General features: G+C 60.9%; 2 protein-coding genes across 12 annotated transcripts in view; both read left to right on the top strand.

Moving 5' to 3' along the window:
- Positions 1-1,853: 1,853 nt before the first annotated feature.
- On the top strand, positions 1,854-10,618 carry MEF2B (myocyte enhancer factor 2B). Of its 4 annotated transcripts, none has more exons than XM_015886664.3 (9): positions 1,854-2,006; positions 6,855-6,934; positions 7,062-7,265; positions 7,334-7,462; positions 7,550-7,715; positions 8,513-8,628; positions 9,014-9,125; positions 9,212-9,308; positions 9,825-10,618. In XM_015886664.3, exons 2-9 carry the CDS (start codon positions 6,881-6,883, stop codon positions 10,141-10,143), a joined length of 1,197 nt encoding a protein of 398 aa, XP_015742150.2. In that variant the 5' UTR covers positions 1,854-2,006; positions 6,855-6,880; the 3' UTR covers positions 10,144-10,618. The 4 variants fall into 4 exon arrangements, with proteins under 4 accessions (XP_015742150.2, XP_015742152.2, XP_085373910.1 ...); XM_015886666.3 differs by having other exon boundaries at positions 9,215-9,308; XM_085517784.1 differs by having other exon boundaries at positions 1,859-2,006; positions 7,062-7,268; positions 9,215-9,308.
- Positions 10,619-11,291: 673 nt separating this feature from the next.
- Positions 11,292-22,586, top strand: part of LOC107325657 (uncharacterized) — a 29,429-nt gene continuing 18,134 nt past the window's right edge. The window contains exons 1-3 of one of the 8 annotated variants that reach the window (XM_085517780.1): positions 11,292-11,506; positions 11,618-11,678; positions 17,312-17,354. In XM_085517780.1, the coding sequence (XP_085373906.1) occupies positions 11,421-11,506; positions 11,618-11,678; positions 17,312-17,354 (190 nt within the window). In that variant the 5' untranslated portion in view covers positions 11,292-11,420. Of the gene's footprint in view, positions 11,507-11,617; positions 11,679-17,311; positions 17,355-18,591; positions 20,216-22,586 lie in introns of those variants that run through there. The other 7 variants (XM_085517781.1, XR_014935065.1, XM_032440944.2 and 4 more) reach the window with 7 other exon arrangements.

Here is a 22,586-nt window from a genome sequence, read left to right on the forward strand (position 1 = left end):
GGGGGGGAGGGAGGAGGGAGTAGCACTGAACAACCCCTGCAGCCCCATTTGGAAACATTCACCCTGCAGATCCCCTTTTATTTTGGGAATACATTCAGGAACAGCGAGGGAACTGAGGCAGAGGATCCCCATTCAAACCTTCAGCCCCCAGAGGGGCCGTTTCCCACCTGTATGGGAAAATAGGGGATATCAGGGCTATGCCTTTCCATGCACGTCCCATGCATCCTGCCAGGGCCGAGATGAGGGCACAGGATGGGGTATGCCACCAACCTGGTGTCATCAGCATTTGGTCCCATGCCCAGCCCAGCTGTGGGATCAGGATGGACGACCTTTCCGTCAGAGCCGCCTGTCCCGCGTGGGTGGTTCCTGTTGGCACCCTCTGCTTTGGAGCCGCGTGGGACATGGGGCTATTTTGAACGCTGGCGTTGTTGGCCTTGGCAGGCACTGAGGGTTTGGCTCTCTGCTCATTTCCAGCCCCGCTTACATTTTTGGCTGTGGGGGATGGCAGTCCCCAGGCTCACATCCCTGGTATTTGGGTCAGGGTCCCCAAATCAAGGCCCAGTGTTAGTGCCCCTGTCCCCTCTGTGTGGCTGCGTCACTCGGGGCTCAGCTCAGGTCCCCATAAACCCCTGGATTTGGGGGCAGGAAGGGCCTCAAGAGGGAGCTCAAAGCTTTTAAGCTTGATGGGAGCATCCAACCAGAGCCTGGACAACACCATGTGCACCCCCTGACCCCAGGGACAGTCCCGCACTCAAAGAGAGGGCTCAGCTGGAAGCAGCCCCAGGAGACCACAAGGTGAAGGAAGGGTCAGGGAGGTCCCATGCTCCAAGCAGACAAGAGGCCACCTCGTGTGTCCCTGCCTTATAGAGCCAGAGACAGCTGGGGACAGCTGGACACGTTAGTGCAGGATGCTACTCTCCTGATTCTCCTGCTCTCCCTCCCACCTCCTCTCCGTGATCAATTAAGATTACGAGCCGGGCTAATTAACAGCCTGCTAATTGCACTCTGAAGCCCTCTATAAATCGTGAGCTTTAAAAGCAGCTCTGTAGAAAGATGCCTCGTCCTTTCTGCTTGCACGAACCCCCACAGAAAGTGTGATCCAGGGGGGTCCCTTCCATCCATCCTCACTGCTCAGGGACTGGAATATACAAGGATATATGGGGAAGATACAAGGACACATCCCCCCATCCTGGGGAGCTCATTTCCATCCAGCTCCTTCCCACCTGCTGCCTGGGCACGTGAGTTCAGTGTTGCATCAGTTCCCTGCTGTAAACACGGTTGTTCCCAATGGGATGAGCAGCTCCAGGGCAGGCGGTTCCCTCCTCTTTGGGGTTGACCTGGGGGGGCTTGGATGCAAAGTCCCATCAGTGTCCCCCAAACCCAGGACCACCCATTGCAATATCACCATGCGATGCAGCAGCATCTCGCTTTGCCCTGCAAAGTGCATTTGGGGTCGTCCAAGCTGTTTGGAGCTGCAGCACCCCCAGCCCTATAGCGAATCGCATGGTGATGATGGGAAGCCCTAACGCTGCACCTGTCCCACCTCAATGAGGACACGACCATCTCTAGGACGTCTGATTCACACTCCAAACCCCATAACCTTACCTTTATGGCAGTGCCCCCCATGTAGGGCTGTATCCCCCCCGACCCCAAACCCCGACCCCAAACCCCGACCCCATCCTCGTGTCACAGCGCGCGCCCTTGGCCCCGCCCCTTTCCCTCGAGTGGGCGGGGTTTGCAAACTAACCCCTCCTCAGCAGCCAATGGCGTAGCGAGCCCGGCGGTAATATGCAAATTTTCCCGCGCGGTGGGCGGGGATATGCAAATATTTCCGCGCGGTTGGAGCAGGCGGCGGGGAACGCGCGGATCCCGGGAGCGCAACGGGACCGGGACCGGGACCGGGACCCGACGGCGGCCGGGCCGCACCGGGCCGGGCCGGGCCGGTTCCGCTGCAGATCCAGGCCGTGCTGGGGGAGACGTACCAAGGAGAAGGAGCCGCTGTCCAGGTGCGTGTCCCGGGCGGAGAGGTGCAGTGCCGTGAGTTACCCCCGCACCGGGTGGGGAAACCGGGAGCTGCCGCTGAGCACCGGGATAAGCACCGAGATAAGCGAGGGGGTGAACGGGTAGAGCTGCCCCATCCCCGCGTCCTGCTGGGACCCCTCGGTGCCTCCAGCCCCGCAGCGGCCGCCCCGTCGGTGCGCACAGACCGGGGGAGGGGGCGGCTCCGTGTGGCTCCGGGTTCGGTTCGGTTCGGTTCGGTTCGGTGCGGCCGGGCCGGCGCCCTGCGGGCTGCCCTGAGCACGGCCGAGCCCCGGCCCCCGCCCCGCCGTCTAGGGATGGCGGGCTATAAAAAGCCTGTGGTTTGCGCCGCGCTCCGGCCGGTTATTTTTACTCGTGTCTGCGAGCAAAGGAACGCCTGGGTTTAACCCAAAAGTGCAGCCTGGCGGCCAGCCGACCTGCCCGGCACCGTGGCTGCCTCCCCCAAGTCCTCAGGCCTTTGGGTGGTGAGGCTGAACCCGCTGTGATGTGGGGAAACTGAGGCACGGCACAGCCCGGCTCGGAACAGACACCCCAAGCTGGGCTTGGTCTCCCCATGGCTTTGCTGGGATCATGTGCTGGTCAGGCACTAAATTGGACCTTGGTAAACTGAGAGATGTCCCCCATCCACAGCTCTGTCTTGTCCACGTGTGACACTTCCAGTGTGTCCCCCCCATATGAGCCTCTCCATCACTGCAGGGACAGCAGGGTGCATCCTCTGCCATGTCCTCTGCCCACTGCAGCCCAATGCCAGCAAGTCTCCATCCCCGGGGCTTTACTCTTTGAATAAGGGAAAGTTTCCCAGAGTTATTGGCTGCAGGGATGGAGTTTTGCAGGTAGTGAATTAAGGGGGCAGCTGGTAGGAGGGCTGCAGGGCAGTGATGGGCTGAGCACCCTCAATTGGCTGCTGCCCCTGTTGGAGTGAAGGTGAGCAGAGCAGGGAGCCGACTGCTGACCATGTCCCATGTTCCTAATTACAAGCTGAACAGGTCACACAGGTCAGTGGAAAACCTGTGCAGCTCAGGGTGTGGGGTATGGGATGTAGATACAGGCCCTAAGTTTGATTTAAGATTTCAGATGTTCCTACTTGCCTCCAAGTCTTGGGCACTGAGGATACCTCGGTGTTTGGTGTGGGTGAGAAGCAGAGTTAGAGAACTTTGCACAGTGTAAGGGAGGGGGATTCTTGCTTACATCCACATCCTGGCAGCAGCAAGGGGGCTGGGGGGTCAGACTCATTAAGCCATGATGGGGTGATGTAAACCCAGGAGCAGGGTAGGGTGGCCTGGACCCCAGAGGGGGTTTAGATGTCCATCTGCCTTCCCAAGGGGAAGAACTGCCTCAGGGTGGGGGTCATTGCCATCCTTCCTCCTCCCACACAGTCATTTCGGAACCAAACAGCCCCTGCCTGGTGCTGCACCTCGCTCAGCAGGGCCGGGTGCTGTCGGGACTTTCACTCTGCGTCACCCCATTGAGGCCACAGCCCCCAGCCCCAGCCTGGATGTGGCTCTGGAGGGATGCAGGGCAGTGCTATTGCCCAGCCTTGGTGCTGCAGCAGCAGGCAGACACACACACTTTAATTGCCCCCAGGGATTTTTTGGCGTGCTGCTGGAGTGGTGCTCATCGTGGCTGTCTTATGAGGCTCAGTGTATGTCTATGTGAGATAGGGAAGAAGCTGTTGGGACCCCTTGTCCCCACTGCCCCATGCCCCCAGGTACCCCCCTGTCCCCCCAGGTACCCCCTGTCCCCCCAAGCTCTCCTTCCCAGCAGGCTCCTCCTGCTTCCCCCCTGCCGGCCCCGCTCTGGTTCCTACTGGTTGGTTGTTTAAACAACCTATAAAAAGCAGAAAGCCCCGTCTGCTCAACGTTGCTGTTTCCCCATGCCAGCCTCGGGGTGGCATTGAGCCCCAGCACTGCCCATCCTCATGGAGCTGGGTCACATCCCCAGCTCAGAGCGGGGCAGCTCCCACCAGATGGATGCACCCTGGGGTCTGTCTGTGTGTCTGTCTGCAACCACTGCTCCTTTGAGTCTGCTGCCCTGCTGGTCTGGTCCCTCTGTGTGCCGCAGCTTCTGGTCAAGCCCACATTACATCCCATAGGCAACAAAATCCTCATCTTTTCTTATCGCTTTTTCATTTTTCCTCCAGTTTCGGCATTGATTCCCACATTGTAGGGTGGGAAAATGAAATGCAGAAAGGCACATCCAGCCCTGGCAAGCAGAATCTGTGTGTCCCTTCCTTGTATTAGGCTGGGGATGACTCCAGCCCCACGGACTGAATCCCCCGTGACCACCCCGTCCCTTCTCTCATTGCATCCCTGCTTTGGGCTCAGGACGTGGCTGCAGAGCTGCCCTGTGGGCTGGACGTGGGGGGGATTTGTCCAGCTTGCTGCACTCATTGTTTCTGGGGTCACTAGTGATCAAGAAGGACATAATAGTGCAAAAGTCCTGGTGTGATACGTGTGCCACCATGGTGCCAGACCAGCCCAGGGCCAAACCAGCACAGCCAAACCCTACAGCCACCATAGGCTCTGCTTCTGCACATAGAAAAACACTGCTCCCAGGGGCCGCTTTGCAGCTGATTAAGAGAGCAGCTCGGAAGTCTGCACGCTCCGTCGTGGTGCAACTGACCCCCAAAAGATGCACAGGAAACGGGTTAATTATAAACCTCGGTGCAGTCAGGGGGCTGGGGCAGCACCTACAGGGTCCTGGAGGGGCTTTGGTGATTGGGGGGGGGCACAACTCGTGGTGCTGGGGTTGGGTGCGTGCGAGAGAGCAGGGCCGGAGCTAAAGATACCTGTGTGTGGGAGGCAGCGGGGCCGGCGGGACGCCAGGAGTGCAGCAGCTTCTGTTAAAGGGAAGGCGGAGGATGAGAGCGGGCTCCTCTCCCAGCCTGGTACAGGGTTAGAGCCGTCGAGGTTGGGTTTGAGGCTCTGAGAGCTCCGCTGTGTTTTGCTGGGAGCACCCAAAGCCTCGTCCTTTCCCACACTCTCATCATCCCTCTCTCCTGGGTGATGCTGTCCCTAATGGCACCGCGGTGCTGCTCCCTCGGTGCTGTCCTTGGATGTGGCAAAGCTCCTCGCTAATCGCCTGCAGCCGGAGCGCTGCTTATCACATCATCACAGCAATTAAAATCCAAAGCATCAGCTCCCCCCTCCCTCCGCGGCTCTTAATACCTGCAGGGGAAGAGGGGGGGAGAGGGGGGAGAGGGCAGGAGGAGCCGTGCCGCACTGCGGTGTCCGAACCCCTCACCCCTGCCCAGTGCCCCATATCAGGACCTGCAGGGCCGAGGCGATGCCCCAGGAGGAACGGAGCTGCCCTAAGGAGGAGCTCAAGGAGGCGGCTGATGAAACCACCCCACTCATTGCACGAGGCCGCACCGTGGGCACTGAGAATGGGGATGGAGAGAGGGGCATCAGCTCACCCTGAGCTTCCCACCTGCAGTCACAGCTGGATGATGGGGGGCTGAAATGTGGGGATATGGGGATACTGCAGCATCCCAGGGGCCATTGGTAGCACTCAGTGTCCCTGCTGCACGCAACCTTTGTCCACCCAGCACCTTTGAGCTTGCACTGCTCAACCTCTCCTCCCCACTGAGGTTTGTGAGCCTTTAAAAATAGCCCCTCGGGGTGCAGCCGTGCTGCACTTACAGGGATGCTGTGGGCCAACACCGGGCTGTGAGCAGAGCCTGATGGAAACAGCTCATATTCAGCACCCTGATAACATACAGCTTGTGGGACTGGGGTTGGGGGTGGGCAGGTGGGAGCTGAGCCCCACAAAGAGGTGCACTGTGCTATGGTTCAGGTGGGGCTGGGTCTGACCATCCTTGGGAAACCTCTATGGTGCCACCAGGGAACTGTTGGCTTTTCCTGGCAGGGCTGTTCCTCATGGGATCGGGGTGGTCGCGTCACCCCCTGTACCTTCACGCCCTGCGTGGGCCTGGGGATGCGGGGTGGCAGCGGGGCCGTGGGAACAGCAGTGCTATTTCCTTCCATAAATTAAAATTAGTTTTGATCAGCTAAATATAGAAGCTGAGCAAGATGGTAAATGGCAACGTGCTCGAGAGAAGGAAACGGGTCGGGTTGGGGCATCGGAGAGCAAAGGGTTGGTGCTTCCCCTACCCGCAGTGGGGGCTCACATGGGGACATAGGGACCATCATCCCCCAGAGAGCTGTGCAGAGCACCAGCCCCATGGGTCAGCTCTTGCCCCATGGCCATGGCTTGGAGACACTGTGGACAACACTGGGCTGTGCCCAACTTGGGGATGGATGCGAGGATTCCATTGGGAACACCTCACTGCCACCTGTGAGCACCCCAGCATCACAGAGGGGGTTTGGGCTGATGGGTGCTGGGGGGGTGGGGGCAGCACGAGGAGCTGCACCCTCATCCCATCAGCGTCTCACGTGGCAGCGGGAGGTGGGTGGTTTTGCTTTGCTGTCTCCTCATACAGCCACTTCCTGACCCGCAGAACGGCTGAGATCAAATTTAGTCTGTTTGCATTCAAAAGAACAACCCCCCCCCCCAAAAAAAAACATACACTATATTAAAATAAATAATAAAAACACAAAGCCCTGAACCTAAAAATGTCCCTTTTGTCTTATGGAGGACCCTCCCTGCAGCCAGCCTGGCCTCTTTACTAACTCCCCTCCCCCATTAGCCCCCATAAACCCTCATGGGGACGAGCGTGGGGTGCAGCTTTGGGATGCTGAGGCTGTTCCGTGTGCTCCGCAGCACCACAGGGACCGTGGGGAGGTGCCATGGGGGAAGGGTGAGGAAGGCGGGGTGTGTGAGGTGGGTGCTCAGGGCTTTTCTCTCTCTTTCAGCCTCTCCTTGAGCCGAAGAAACCAAAATGGGCCGGAAAAAAATCCAGATCAGCCGAATATTGGATCAACGGAACCGACAGGTGGGGGGATGAGAAGGGATCAGGAGCTACGAGGATGGGATGGGTGCTATGGAGCATGGAGGGGTTTGGGTGTGTGATGGGGTTGCAGTGGTGGGTTTGGGGCAGCGCTGTGTCCCCTTCCCCATAGGTGACCTTCACCAAGAGGAAATTCGGGCTGATGAAGAAAGCTTATGAGCTGAGCGTGCTGTGCGACTGCGAGATCGCCCTCATCATCTTCAACAGCACCAACCGCCTCTTCCAGTACGCCAGCACTGACATGGACAAAGTGCTGCTCAAATACACGGAGTACAGTGAGCCCCATGAGAGCCGCACCAACTCCGACATCCTCGAGGTAGCAGTGGGGGCTGTGGGGCGGGCTGGGTAGGGTGGGGGTCTCACTCACCACCCCGCTCCCTGCAGACACTGAAGCGCAAAGGGTTGGGGCTGGAGAGCCATGAGCTGGAGCTGGAAGAGGGGCTGGATCCTGGAGAGAAGCTGCGGCAGCTGAATGAGGGCATGGATCTGACGGTGGCACGGCCCCGCTTTTATGTGAGTCACTGCTGCACCCCAGCACAGGGGAACAGGGGGTGTGTTCCCATCCCAAACCCATAGCACAGCCCTCTGTTCACCTCACAGAGCCCAGTGCCGCTGCCTGATGTTCCCTATGGCAGCTCCCCACCAAGCAGCAGTGATGGAGCCCTGGGCAGTGCCAGCAGCTCCCCGCAGAGCCAGGGTCGCCCACCCGCCTTCAAACCCACAGTGCCGAAGCCATCGGGACGCTCACCAGGACCAATGCCCCCAGGTAGGTCCGCAATGCAGGGCTGCATGTTGGTGGGATCACAACGAGGACGTGGTCCCACTGATGGAGTCCTTATAGGGATTTTCCAGGCCGGATACCACATGCAAAGCTTCTCTCATAGCATCTCCCAGGGGTTTACCAGGAACGGGGTTGGGGTGGGTGCGTGGGCAGGGAGCACAGCCCCAGCTGCAGAAATGCCACTGGCTGCTGCTTCCTGCACTGCTGAGTCATTGCTATGGGGCACCCAGGTGGCCCCACACAGCCTAGACCTGCTGCATCTGAGCTGGGTTTGGGGGGGCAATCCATGTCCTGTGGGATGGGTGCTGCTGAGTGAGCCCTGGGGTTGGGCAGCAAAAAAGCAGCTGGAAAAAATGATGCTGGGGTTGGACCAGTGGAAATCCCACCCAGTGGGTAGGAGATGGCAAGGGGGCAGCAGTATGCTGGGTGGTTTGGTCACAAATAGGGTTAGCTGAGCCACAGTGCTCCCAGTGCAGGGTGGTGGCACTGCCGTAGGATGTCCCCACAGCAGGGTCTGGCTATGGAGGTTTGCACCTCACTGGTCTTTGGGGCCGGATCCAGCCACCGCCTTCGTTTCCGCTCACAGCACGTGGCTGTGGCCACAGCCCAGGTGCAGCCAGGGCAGGAAGTGGCTTCATAGCAGCACTGAGCAGACATGCATGAGCGCCTGCCATAGACGAGGACACTGAAGCCACCAACCACAACCTCAGGGTCCTGCAAGGACAGGAGCTCACAGGGTTCCACCTCCCTGAGTGCCGCCCTCCTGTCCATCCATCCTTCAGGTATTGGCTACCCCCTGTTCCCTGCTGGCAGCCTGAACCGAGCCTTGGCAACCAAGACCCCACCACCGCTGTACCTGGGAGCTGATGGGCAGCGCCGGAGCAGCAGCAGTGCAGCAGTGAGTGACATGGGGTAACCCCAGTGCTGTAACACCTGAGACTGACACATGGGAACAGTGCTGCTGGGGAAGGTCCCAGCCGCAGAGTGGCCTCACAGATGCAAGACCACAGATGTGCAGCTGCCTGCGGGATGCTCAGTGCCATTATACCCCCTGGATCCCATTCCCAGCAGTGGTGCAATGGAGGGGGGCACTGAGGGGTCCCCTGCTTCCACCCAGCCCTCAGCTCTCTGCAGCAAGTCACCCATATGTGTGGATATTCCCATTCCCTTCCTCATCCAACATCAGGGCTTTGCTTGGGGTTGTGGGTAGAGAGGAGACATCACAGCCCCCATGGGGGTTTGGCAGCACAGTGTCTGATCAGGGGCACCCTCATGTTCCACAGCGGCCGCTGTACTCTGGTCTGCAGACCTTGAGCCCAGTGCTCACCTCTGGCAGCCCTGGTATCCCCAGCCACAGCCTCACTGGTTTCCCCTTCCTCACTCCAGCACAAGCAGGTAAGTCCTGGCCCCACACCCTTGGATGGTCGGGTGGCCCTGGTCACAATCTCTCAGCTCCTACTCACTTCCCACCCCCTGTTCAGCAGAGTTTGGGGCTGGCGAGGTCCCACCACCTCCTGGCTTCCTGCAGCCTGGCCCTCCAGCTCCATGGCAGCCCCCGCGGGACATGGCAGCACTAGGGTAAGGACTGCAGTCAGACTGGGGACAGGACACAGCAGGGAATGGGGTCTGGAAATGGGGTGAGGGACAAGGTGAACCCAGATTAGTGTTGAGCCCAATGCTTAAAGCACAGCCCTGCGCCATCCAGCTTCACCCCAAACTGGGGTACATGGGGATGCCCCTGGGAACCCCCCCACCCACCACATCCCAGCCGGTCCCAGAGCCTATTTAAAGATGGATTTCCCTCGGGGACCTGGTCCCTGCATCCCCCGCTGTCGCACACCAGGCTCCCAGCAGCAGTGCCAGCGTGTGGGCGGATGGCAGCCTGGGAAGCAGGCACTGAGCTGGGCATGTCGTGCCCCCCCCTCAGCTGCACTTGGGGGTGAGGAATTGGACAGAGCTGGAACACGAGATGAGTTGGGTGGTTCTCAGCCCCAACTGAGGGGAATGGGGACACAGAAATGGGTCCCTTTCTACCCTGTGTCCTCAGGAATGCTGCATGAAGTGACCTATACTTACCCTCCCTTCTCACCCCAGGGCCAGCAGCAGGATCGTCCCCACTGAGGACCTGGCCCCAGGCAGCTCCCCGCAGCCCCACGCCGTCAGCATCAAGTCGGAGCGGGTGTCCCCAGGGCTCGGCTGCCCTTCAGGTGCCCCACAGCCCTCCCCGGGCAGCCTGACCTCCCTGAGCGAAGCCCCCCGAGGTGCTGCAGACCTCCAGCCACGGGATGACTATACCAAGGGCTACCCCTACCCCCTGCCCCCACCCCAGCCTCTGGCAGAGGAGCAGAGATCCACTGCCACTGTCCCGGTCCCTACACGGCGGGCGCAGGCTGAGGATGTGTGGCAGAGATAGCGAGGCTGTGGGGGTGCAGAGGAGGCAGCCCCCTGCTTCCACCCCAACCTCAGACCCCCAAGAAGTCCCCAAGCTCTGGGGCTTCCCAAGGGGTCCCGTTCCCATGCAGCTGCCAGCAGAGCCCCCTCCCCATCCCGGACACCGCCGCATCCCCCTGCAGCTCTGCCCCCCAGCCCTTATCCTGCAGGGCACGGCGAGGCCAGGACCCCCCCCCCAAAAAAAAAAGAGGTGCAATGTCCAGTGCCGGACACTGTGCGACTGTGTCCGTCCTTCTGTCCCTGCGTGTCCCCACCGAGTGGGAATGCCTGGGAAGTGCCACGGGGTGGCAGCAGGACTGAGAGCAGCAGCAGCACCGATGGCAGCGGGCCCCATCCTACAACGACCAGGGCGGGGGGAACAACCGGGGCAGCGGCCCTGGGATTCTTTTCTTTTTCTCTATTTATTACATTCGCACCAATAAAGAGCTGGGGGTGTCGGGGTGCCTGGTGTGAGCTCCTTGGGTTTGGGATGTGCTGCCTTGCTCAGGGTAACTAACGAGGTGGCAGGTTGTTCATGTTTCCAAAGGGAAAGCTGAGCCTTACCCTGGCTTCTTTTGACTCCTCACTGCTGTCTCCCGTGTCCCCTCGTGGCTCAGAGCCACCTCTTGTGCAGATATGGGTGACAAGCTGGTCACCCCACTCTGATCGCATCTGTGTGTCTGTGGGGCCGAGCCATGGGACCCCAAAATGATGCTGCTGTGGCCTCATGCAGTGGGTGCACAGAGCATTCCCATTGATGGGAGGAGGGGAAGACCCTAAATAAGCATCAGTGGGGACAATTTGTAGTGGCACCTGCCCAGTTCAGGGCTGGGTTTTGCTGCTCCCTGTGTCCTGTGGGCACTGTGGTGTGTTGGGTATGGCCATGGCAAGCAAGGGAGAGGGTAAGCACTGCAGGTTTATGGGGGCAGGAGGTGCAGTTCCTACCCCCAGCATCACAGTGGTGTGGGGATGGGGCCTCTCTGCTCAGCAGCACTGAGCTCAGCTCATGGGGGGATTACAGGGAGCCGAGCCCCGAGATTAAAACACGACAGGGAGATTAATCCTGGGGAGAGTTTTTCCTATTTAATAGAGCCCAGCGAGCGGTATAAATACCAGCCCGGATTAGGGGCTGCTGCCTCACCGATACGGAGCCCCCAGCCCCAGGTTGTGCCCAGCCAATGGGAATGGGCAGCTATCACCCCAAATTTGGGGTCTGGGTGGCAGAGGTGACTGCAGCCCAGGTGCCCTTGGACAGTGGGGATGGTCCCCTCTGTGTCCCTGGGCCGGGAGGGAGATTGTGAATGCAGAGAAGAGCTGAGACACCCGCGGAAAATGTGGGGGCTGGGGTAAGAGACACTGATTGAATAGCAATGACTGCATGATTTATGGTTTGCATTATTGCATGCTTCATTTGAATATATGCTAATCAGGCTTTTTCTCCTCGTTTTGTTTGTAAGATTTAGATTTGCTATGGCAACCCGCTGGCATGGAAGGAACGCCAGGAAATGTCAGGGCGAGGTGAGCCCCGGGGAGGGGCTGGGGGCTGCTGGGGGGGGGGACACAAACCACATCGCACCGCGGGGACATAGGAACGGCCAGGAGAGCGGAGGGCAGCGGTGGGAGGACCGGGAGCGAGTGGAGCTGCACATCCCTGGCTGCCTGCAGGTCCAGTAACATCCTATTGCGACAGGTCCCAAATGGGGGGGAGGAGGGGATGCCTCGGGGTGCCCTCAGCCCGCTTTGGTTTTGTGGGGAGGCTTTTCTCACCTCCTGTCCTTATCTCAGCCCCCATGCTCCTGCCTGCCTCCCTTTGCTGTGACCCCCCCCCCAGAGCTGTGGGGTGTCACATTGTGCTGACCCCAAAGATCACACTGAGGAACCTGCAGCTTTTCGGAAGGGGACAGTGCTTGGGATGGCACTGGGAAGAGATGAAGCATCGCTCTGCATTCCTCACCCACCCATCCTGCATGGCCCTGATTCTCCAGGATCTGGGCCACCTCTGTGGCTCTGCATTCCATCCCAGGAAGCTGGGGAGCCACCCCATTAAAACCCGTTACCTGCAGGCCCAGCATTGCCAGGGGGTGTGCTGCTCCAGGAGTGTGTTGTGCTCTGATGCTGGGAGCTGCAGAGACGGTTGGGGCTTCATCTCCCTCCCTGCGCTGTCACACCTCCATCCAGGCAGCAGCTGCATTGGGGCAGAGCTCTGTGTGCCCCAAATTGAATGACTGCAGATCTTGCAGCCCTGGGGTCTGGAAATGAAGCAGGTTGTCTGATTCTGGGGTCCCCATCCCACAGTGCATGGGAGCATCCCCATAGGACTGGATCATAGGGGCTGATTCTCTGTGTTCCTTGTGGTTTTGGTGATAGAGGAGGTGGAGAGACAGTCTCCTGTCAGATCCCCATGGCCACATATAAACACGGAGCAGTGCCAGGAGGTCTCTGGGGCTGAGAACTGAGTGTCCCCGCAGCCACCCCATGGGTCGGACAGGGGCCGTTCTCCATTTCACGCCCTTTAACAGACAGGGTTCGAGCTTCGGGCTGGGGACGAGGAGCTGGGATCCCTCAGCCCGGTGCTGTCCGGCCCCTTCTCGCTTCTCGTCGGAACAAACCAGGGCTGAACTGAGCACCGGGAAGGGGGGTGTCGCCGAGCCCCCTCCTCCCCACATTCTCCCCCGAAAACCCTCCCGGTTGTTTTGCACGAACCCTGAAATATTCATAGCGCTGCGCCGAGTGTCTCTTAATGAATTTTTCATCAAATCCTTATCGGGGAGCCAAAATTACACCTCTCCCCCACCCCAAAATCCAGTCCAAATCGAGGGGTGACCGGACCCGTCGGTACCTCGCTGTTGGAGGAGCCGGGCCCGGCCCGAGGGCGGCGGCACCGGGAGCTTTGGGCGCAGCCGAACCGCGCCGTCGGGGCTGGAGACTGGGGACCACCGACGGTCAGGCCCGGCCCTGCTTCGTGCTGCCCCACATCGGGACGGGTCGTCCTGGCTCTGAACGGTCCCGGTCCCGGTTCGCAGCCCCGCAAGGTGAAATATTCGTTGAGGGGAAAATAGAGAAGCTCAGAACGTGTGGGGACAGCGCGGAGCGGGCCCCGATCCGGGTTGCACATCCCGACGAGCCCGGCCCCTCTCTCCGCTCGGTGCCGTGTGTGTTTTGTTCCCCCCACCCCCAGACTTCCTTGGGCCATCTTTCCGAACACGGCCCGGTCGGGGGCTGCGCGGAACCGCGGTTACAGGCAGAGATTATGAAAGCACACCGAAAATCCCGATGCGTCAAAGCGGGGTGGCCTTGAGCTCCACTTCGGAGCTTGGGGCCGCTACCATCCGGTGTAGGGTTTGGTGGAATCTTTAATTTAATTGTATATATTTTTAAATTAAAGATTAGTCGATTTCGGCTTCATTTCCACCGACTGCAAGAATTAGCCGGTACCGGCTGCAGAGCGGGATGCGGGCACAGCGGGGGCACAGAGTTGACCCCCCCTCCCCATCCCTCTCCTCCCGCTGCTGTAGCCCCTTCTGGTGGGGAAGGCAGGAGCCCCCCACGCCCCCCACTCCTGTCCCGGTCCCGCGGGGCTCCCCGGGTTCTCCCGGTCCAGAGGGGCGGCCGTGTGGGGGAGGGCCGGAGAGAAGGGGGGGGCTCAGCTTCCCTCTGTCCTTACGGGGCCTCATCGATGGGCTCAGCAGCATCGGTACGATTTTTTTACATATATAAAACCCTCGTTATTTTTAGGTTCTACTCTCAGAGCCGCCCCCCGCGTCCCCAAACCCCGTGCGTTCCCACCAGCTCAGGGCTAACCTATCCCGCTCCCGACGTGAGGACGTCATGTCTTACGTAGTAAAATATGGAGAAAGAGGAAGAAAAAAAAAAAAAAGCAGCGCATTTTCCCTCCTCTCTCTCTCTCTCTCTCTCTCTCTCTCTCCCATCTCCATTTCCAAAAGGAACAAAATGGATGTTGGGGTTGGAATCTTCGCCCCAAGGCCCGACCGAACTGTTCGGGCTGCCCGGGGCCCGGAGCGTTTGGAGCCGCGGGCAGACGTCTCTGTTTAACCCCACGTACAGACAACGTGATCGCGGGGGCTCCGCTTCCCGCAGCCCTTCTCCTGGCAGTCCGCTCCGGGAGCCGCAGCTCCGCACCGGGTGGGTGTCTCCGGGCTCCGGTTCGTGCCCGATGCCGGGGCCTCATCCCCCCCACCCCCGTCCCCACCCCGGAGGGTGTCCCGGCGGCGAACCTGCCGCTAAGTCCTTAAGGATGCGGATGTGCGGAGGGAGGTAAATACCCCCCCACTCCCCTATCGCTCCCTGCCCCGCTGCCAACTCCCCGGGGCGGCCTCAGGGACACGGGGACACGAGACGGGGGGACACGGGGACAGGGCGCTGCGGGACCGAGAGCCTCCAGCCCCCTCCCCGCTTCTCCCAACTTGAAGGAAGTCTGCGAAGGGGATCCCGTGCCCCCCGACCCGGGCCTTTATTATTATTATTATTATTATTATTATTATTATTATTATTATTATTATTATTATTATTATTATTATTATTATTATTATTATTATTATTATTATTTCCAGAGGGGTTGGGGTCTTTTTATTGCTTATTTTTCCCCCGGTTTAGAGGCTGCGGTGCCTCCAGTCCGGTGTGCGAGTGTTGAGGTGGGGGCGAAGGGGGGTGGGGGGGGACGAGGCGTGGAAAGCTGCCCTCCCTCCGGCTCCCGCAGCGCCAGGAACAATGGCCACGGGCTCCGTGGGGACAATGCCCGGCGGAGCGGAGCTGCTTGGGTTGCAGGACACGTCCACCACCGCCTCGGCCACCCCGGGCCCCGCTCCCCCGGGGCTGTGGGAAAACGCGTGGCTGGTAGGGGGGGGTGGCACCAAACTTAGGGAAAGTCCCCCCTCGGGGCCCGCCCCGACCCCTCCCGGCTTTTGGGGGCCGAGCCCGTCCCGGTTTGTGCCTCCAACACCGCCGAGGGCACCGGCGGGGCTCAACAGGTCGGTACCGGGCAGCCCAGGTGCGCGGCCCTCTTCTCGCTCTCCTCTCCCTTTTTCTCCACCCTCCTCCAACTCCCCCCACCTCCTCATCCCCATCCCCCCCCTAACCCCCCCTCCCACCCCCCCCTCCGTCCTGCCCCCCTCCCCGAGCCCCCCTCATTATTTCTGTTATCACAAGGCAGCCTCCGTGCCCAAACGCCGGCATGTGCGAGGCAAACAGAGCGCGATTGTTCGGAGCCTGGGAACGCGCGGAGGGGGCGCGGAGGGGGCGCGGGGGCCGCCGCCCGCCGCCCCCCGCCCGGGCCGCTCAGACGCGATTGTGATGGAAATCGCCTTCCCGCATGCTGTTGAACTTGATGTTGACTCCTTTTCTTTGGTGCTCCACGTCTCCCCGGCCACTTGTTTGTGGGAAAATTTTCTCCCGGGCTCCAGTGTGAAATTAATTAATCAGGGCCTCGAGATGGCAATGGGACACAAAAGGGGACAGCCGGGGGAAACTCCGGCAAACTCACAAAAGCCACCCGGGGTTTATAGCCCCGGGCTGCCCGGACGGCGCTGCCCTGCCCGCCGCCCGAGGTAAGGGGCTGCCGGAGCGCGGTTGCGGTGTATCCGCAGCGATTTTGGGGGCTTCGGGGAAGGGCAGTGGGGCCGGGGGGCGAGGTGGGGAAGGGGCCGGAGCCTCTCCGAGCGGTGGTGGGGTACCCCCGAGTAGTGCTTGAAGGCGATCCGAGCTGCGAGCATAGACGGCGAGGAAACCCCGACCCGAAGGGCCGGAGCTGAATCGGGCTTCAATTGGAAAAAGGGGAAAAAACATCCGTCCATCTCTTTTATTTTCTGTTCGTCGTTTCCTATCAAAAGCAAAGTAAGCGGGTTGATGTCGTGCTGAAGCTCTCGGCTCTTGTCCGAGCGATCACGGAGGGGATTTTAGAGCTCCGTTGTTTCCCGACGGCGGAAATCTCCGCGGTTGCGGGTAAAGCGCTCAGCCCGACCCGAACCGTGTGAGATCCCGCGTGTCCTCCGACGGGCTCAGGAGCGCCGCGAGGATAAATAGAAAAGCAGATATTCTTTCTTTCTTTCCTTCATTTCTCTCTCTCTCTCTCTATATATATATATCTATTTAAGCACTTTCCGGAGCGCGATGTTATTGCTTTTAGAGAGAGCGATCCGTGCAAAACGTTCAGGGCTTAGAGGGAATATTTCCGAACGGGGAGAAGGCCAAAAAGACGAGCGTCAAATAACCTCGCGGTCTTTGTTGCCACCACATCTTCGGGTGACAGCGGCCGTAGAAATAAAACCACTTCGAGCCGCTGTTACATCCGTAGTTCCCGCACACATCGATATCCGCGGCCGATCGGGGCGGGTTGGGCCGGAGCTTCGGGTTCCCCGTTCCTGGGGGTCGTCCCCACCCCCCCTTCATGTTCTCCCCCCCCCCGCCGGCAGTGCGGCCTCAATTGATCCTCGAAGCGACGTGCGGGGAACGAGTCGTTGTGTTTTAAATGCAAATAAATCCCAGCGACAACGGCGGAATAAAATAATAATAATGATAATAATAATAAAGAGAAGGGGGTGGGAAAAGAAAAAGGAAACAAACAAACAAACAAACAAAAAAAAAAGAGATACATTTCTGGGAAGGGAAAAAAAAAAAGAAACCCACAAATAAAGGGAAGAAAACCAAGTGAAAATCCTTTTCCGAGGGGCTCGGGCCGGGCGGGGAGCTGCGGCTGCTGATGGTTCCGAGGATCCGCTCGGCTCCGGTGCCCGCGATGCGGGGGGAGCGGGCGCGGGGGGCGGTGCGGTGCCCGGTGCCCCCGGGGCTGCAGGCCCTGCGCTGCCGCTGCTCGGCACGGACGGGCAGACGGAGGGCGGACAGACAGACAGACAGACAGACAGACAGACAGACAGACAGACAGACAGACGCGGGGTTTGCGCGTATCTCTGCGGCGGCGGAGGCCGCGTCCCGGCACGGCCGTTTCGGGGCACGGCACCCCGAGCTCTGCCCATAGAGGGGACGGGAGGACGGTTCCGTGTGCCCGGGGAAGAGCTCGGTGTTACCGGGGGGGGCTCCGGAACCACCCCCGCTGCCGGCAAAGTTGCTCCAAGTTGGAGCCGTCGCGTTCTCCGCTTCGCATCACGGATTCGCTTTTCTCTCTTTCTCCCTCCCAGGTGAGCTCGGCTGCATCGCGGGACCCGCCCGCCCGACCAGGAGGTAATTGCGGTTCTCCCATCCCTTCTCTCAGCTCCGCTCCGGGGCAGAGCCCGCACCCCGAAGGGCAGCGGCGATGCGGGACGGGACGGAGCGGGCAGCGCGACCCACTCGCGGCCGCCGGCCTTGACGTTACCGGTACGGCTGCAAGTTACCGGGCTGCGGGGCGGAGCGGGGCCGAGGGCCGGGCCGAGCCGAGCCGAACCGAGCCGTGCTGCATCCCGCCGAGGCGGCTCCTGCGGCGAGAGCCGTGCTCGCACCGGAGCCCAACATGGCTGCTGTAGTGAAGGTATTTGATGCACACGAGGGTGTAGGCGAGGGTAGGAAAGGGGACGAAAGGCGCCGGGGTCGGTACCGGTGCCCGCGGCAGCAGAGTGAGGGATGGAGGAGGACGAGCGTTCGGTAAGTGTCGGGAAGGAGCGGAGCCGGGAGGGCCCCGTGCCCACCTCGCGTCTCGAACACGCGTGGAGCGGCCGCCCCGGCTCTGCCGAGACTCCCCTCGGTGGTGCGGAGCAGAAGGGAGCGGGGCCGGGCACTGGCGGGGCCGAACCGAGCTGCTGCGGCTCCCCCCGGCCCCGCACGGCGTCTCCGGGCCCGCGGGCGACGGAGGAACAGGGGAAGCTGAACCCCGGCCCCGCCGGTGCCCGTAGCGGCCCTTCCAGAACGGAGGCCGCTCTTTGAGCCGCGGGGCCGTTCCGTGGTTCCCGTTCGTTCCCTCGGAGAAGCTTTTGGGGTCACAGTCGTTGTGGGGTTTTTGCCATTTCGGGAAGGAGCTTTTCAGAGGTGAGATCCCGGGCAGTGGGGTAATGGCAGAGGGGCCGAGACCCCAACCCTGGCAGTGGCGGCGTTTCGGAGCCCGGTGGTGGTGAAGTGAACGGCCCCGGCTCGGTGTGTCCGTGCCCACGCGCGGTTCGAGCCCACGGGAGGACAGCGGGTTTGCGGGGGAACGATCCGTTAATTCGGCAACCGGCTGCCTCGGTGGCACCGTCTCTCGCTCGGAACGGTTCGCCGTGCCGCCGCGCACCCGAGCGACGGGAAGGGCGGCGATGCTAACGAGAATCATTAATAATCCTAATCCTAATCATGAACTGGTGTCGGTTTCAACAGCGAAGGACCGAGGAAGCACCAGCGCTGCGCGGTGCCGGGGCCTCCGCCGCGGCCGTTCAGCACCACGGAGAGCGGCGGGGCCGGCGCCCGGTGCCCGGTGCAGCCGGGATCTCCTCCCGTTCCCCTCCGGTCTCCATCCGAGGGCTCTGATGGCCGGAGCTCCGCCGTATGAGGCACAAAGCCCCGCTCCTCCCGTTGAACTGCGGGTTGGCATCTCCGTGAGCCGCCGCCGTGCTCCCAGCGCCTTCCGATACGGAGATTTAGATGTGTATTATACGTACTTATATAGATGGAATTGTTCTGTATATATATATATATACAAGGGTAGGTGTGGACAGAGGGGTCAGGACGGGTTGGTGCACCTTTGGAGCTCTCCTGCCTCTCCAAAACACAAAGTGCTGTGAGCTGTACCCAGCCCCGGCCCGGCGGTGCCTGCACCCACAGCCCCGGCCCTGTGCTGGGACCGGCCCGGGGGTGATAGAGGAGAGCAGCGGGGCCGGGGCCGTGCCCGGCGGTTGGCGGAGCCGGTGCTGTGCCCGGGCCGTGCGGTGGTTTCGTTTTGCACCGTATCTCCGGAGCCAGGAGCGATGCAGCGGCCCCGGAGTGTTGTGGATGCCGCCGAGGTGGGACAAAGCTGTGGGAGTGCGGGGAAGGCTGGGGATAAACCAGGTTGTCCTGAGCGTGTGTAAGTGTGCACCAGCGGGCGCCCACGGGTGCGTGTGCAAAGCTGGGCGTGCATCAAGGCGGGCGAGCACAAGGGTTTGTGTGCACAAGGGCGTGTGCAGCAGCTCGTGCTCAGGGCTGGGGGTGCTGCTGGGTGTGCACGGGGCTGTGGGTGTGCAGAACCGGTGCCGGGGCAACTCGGTGCTCGCACACGCGGGTCGTGGTTGTGTCCGTGCAAAGCGCCTCGGGCTCCGGGGAAGGGACGCTGAGCCCGGCCCAGCTGCAGGAGCTGCCCCGCTGTGCCAGAGAGAGGAGCGGGTACTTCGGGCAGGGTCGGCCCCGGGCGGCCGCAGGGTGGGGACGTGGAGCCGAACCTCGGCCCCGCGAATTGGGCTCTGCCCCGGAGCCCAACGGAGACGAGGCACCACTTTATTCCGGGCGCAGGGGGGTCCAACCGGGCCAGGGGGCAGAGCCGGGACCGGGCCCGTCGCGGGGGGGAGGTCCTGTTACGTCCCGGCCCGAGGATCGCGCCTGGTTTTGCTCCCGAGCTGCCGCCAATTTTCCCCTTTGCAATTGGAGCATAGCCCCGACGGGAGGGTCCGGCCGCCCCCTCCTCCTCCCCCTTCACCGCTCTTTCCCCGCCCCAGCCCTTCCCCGTCGGGTTTAACGCCCGGGGAGGGGCGGCCCCGTCGCAGCTCGGCCCGAGCGGGGTTAGCCCCGGGGCACCGCCGCCTCCCCGACGGGGCGGGCCGGCTGCGGCCGGGAAAGGGGCGGTGGGGAAGGGGAGAGAGCAGACGGACCGGCCCCCGGGGGAAGCGGCGGCCGTGGCGAATGGCCCTGCCCCCGGGGGGTGACCCCTGCCCCGGCCCCACGCCCGGGCTGTCCCAGCCCCACCGCCCGGGCTTTGTCCCCGCCGGCCGCCCCGTCCCTCCTCCCTCCCTTCCCCGCCCTCCCTCCGCCGCCGGCTCTGCCTCAACTTTAGAGGCAGGTCCCGGAGTCTCCAGCCTCATCCCCACCTTGCCAGAACGGGAAGGACGCCGAGATTTCGAGCCGATGGAGACCGCGGGCAGCACCGGCCCCAGCGGGGTGAGCAGGTACCCGCTCCCCACTCCCTTCTTCGCTCCCCTCTCCGGTTCCCCTTCCCGGGGGATTCCTCTTTCTCTCCGCGCTCCTCTTTCTGTCCCGGGGGAGCTTTGCTCCTCTGCGTACCTGGTACATCGGTGCCGCCGGGCTTCCACCGATTACGGCCGGAGTTTCCCGGCCGGGGCATCTCCGCAACCCGTAAGCGAAGCCGCCCCACTGCCTCTCGGTGCGGGATCCCTTCGGGTTGCACCTGCAGGAGAGGCAGAACTGAGAGGACGGAGCCCCTCGGAACGCTGATATCAGGACATCAGTGTCCGAACCCCAGGAAATGTGAAGTGCCCCCTAAAACGGCCCCCGAGGATGTGATGTAGGGGTGCCCCATGGGTGTGAGCCCCCCTCGCGACAGTGCAGGCTCCGGTTCCCCCCCGTTTACGGTGTCCGTTCAGAGGCTGTGGGAGGAACAGGAGGAAGATGAGTGCAGAGCAGAGATGCGGTGGGAACCCCGCAGGGCCCTTTCTGCCGGGTCCATCCCCTCACCTTCATCTCTCATGACTCAGCAGTTCCCCACCAGTAATTTACAGTCATTTCAAAGTGGGAACGGGCTCCAGGGTGGGTCTGGGGGCTGCGGACAGTGCAGGGTCGCTGGGTGCTGGCAGCAGCTGGGGGATGGCTTGGGGTTGAACGCTTTGCCCAGCGATGGCCGCGGGGCTGAGTGCATTGCGTGGCCCTTTGGGTGCAGGCGTTGTTCAGAGCACTCAGTTGGGCACCAGGGAACACCAGGGCCATGCATTGGACCACCAAAACCATTGGGGTTTCTTCGTTCCTCATGCTGCGGGGATGGGGACGGTGGCTGCAGTGGGGGGCTCCAATGTGGCCGCGGCTCCCGGGCACGCGGCACAGCTGAGGCCAGATCTTAAGGACCTTGGGTTGGTTTTTCTCTTTGGTTATCTAGCTGTATGAGTGTATGTGATATCATAAAGCTAGAGAACCGAATGTAAAAACCCACTCGCTATTCTCCGGGTAAATCCCTGCCCTCCACTGTGGCACCTTCGCAGGGGATAGTGGAGCCGAGCGCGCCGCGGAGCTGGAGTGGGCATTCCATAGGGTTTTGTCTTTAATCATTTTTATGGAGGCCCAGAGCCACTGACCGTGCCTGGGTGATTATTTCTACTCCAACCTGGTGCTCCTCAGGCAAGCGTCAAACCCGGCACCTTTTGTTTTATTATTATTATTGTTGTTATTATTTTGTTCCGCGGAGGTTTTAATTTCCACATCGACAATTAAGCTCAGTGGTACCCGGTGTACTGGGGATAAATGAAACGGGGTCAGCTCAGAAATAACCCCCCGAGAAACCCTGTTTGTAGCGAAGTAGAAGGGAAGTTGCTTAAAAATATTACTGCATGCAAATTGTAATGTCGTACAAACCCGTTTCTGAGGCCAGTTTATCTACCAGGGAAGGGAAATAAATCGTCGCTGCTCGTCAGTTATTCTGCGCCTGCAGAGATGGAGCAGCTTTGTTCTGTGAGGTGGGTTTGGGGGCCTCTCTCTGTCCTCCTCTCCTGCGCTGGTGTTTTTGCACTGAGCTCCATTCCTCCCAGTTCTTTGGGCAGAGCTCTGCTGATGGACACAGCTGCAGTCATGGAGCTGCAATGAGTCGTGGCACGTGCTGATGCCCGTGGGAGGTGGGCACGGCACAGGGCGGTGGTTCTGGGGCACCTCCATGGCCCACACACTGCTCTGCTGCTTATTTCATCTCCTCTCCAGCAGAGAGGAGGGAAGGGGAAGAACATCAGCTCCTAATGCCAAAACTGTGACCCGCCGTGCCTGCACTGTGGGCTCTCCTTGCCCCATTCACCCCGGCTGTGGTTTTGCTTTTGCCTGAGCTTGCGCTTCCTCTTCCCATTGACATTTCTGGGGTCTGCAGGAAGATGGGAGCGGGGAGAATTTTGGAGTGTGAGATGAAGGGGTGCACCTTTCAGCTCCTCAGTCGTTCCTTTGCTTTGTTTGGTTGGCTAGAGGGGCAGGGGACTTGTGCTGGGGAGTCTCAGCAACCATCCTTCTCCAGCATGGCACAGACTGACCCTTTTGGGGCATTGCTTTGGGCAGGGAGAACATGGAGCTGAAGTCCAAAGGGTGTGGGATAAAGCAGGGATGCTCCCTGGTCCTCTCCATGTGCTGTAGCAGAGCGGGTGAGCAGCGGGATTTCAGCTCTGTGTCCCCAACCCATAATGGCAATGGAGGCACTGGGCACCATAAGGTGGCTGCAGCTCTGCCCACAGCATGGCAAGGGAATGGGAACAGCCTTTGCTGTTCCTGCCTTTGGAATCCCCCATACCTCAGTGGGGACACCGAGATGAGCCCCACATTGGCCTCGTACTGGTC

Source organism: Coturnix japonica, chromosome 16 (assembly GCF_054131305.1).
Source record: "Coturnix japonica strain WE chromosome 16, WE-NBRP24, whole genome shotgun sequence".
NCBI lineage: Eukaryota > Metazoa > Chordata > Aves > Galliformes > Phasianidae > Coturnix > Coturnix japonica.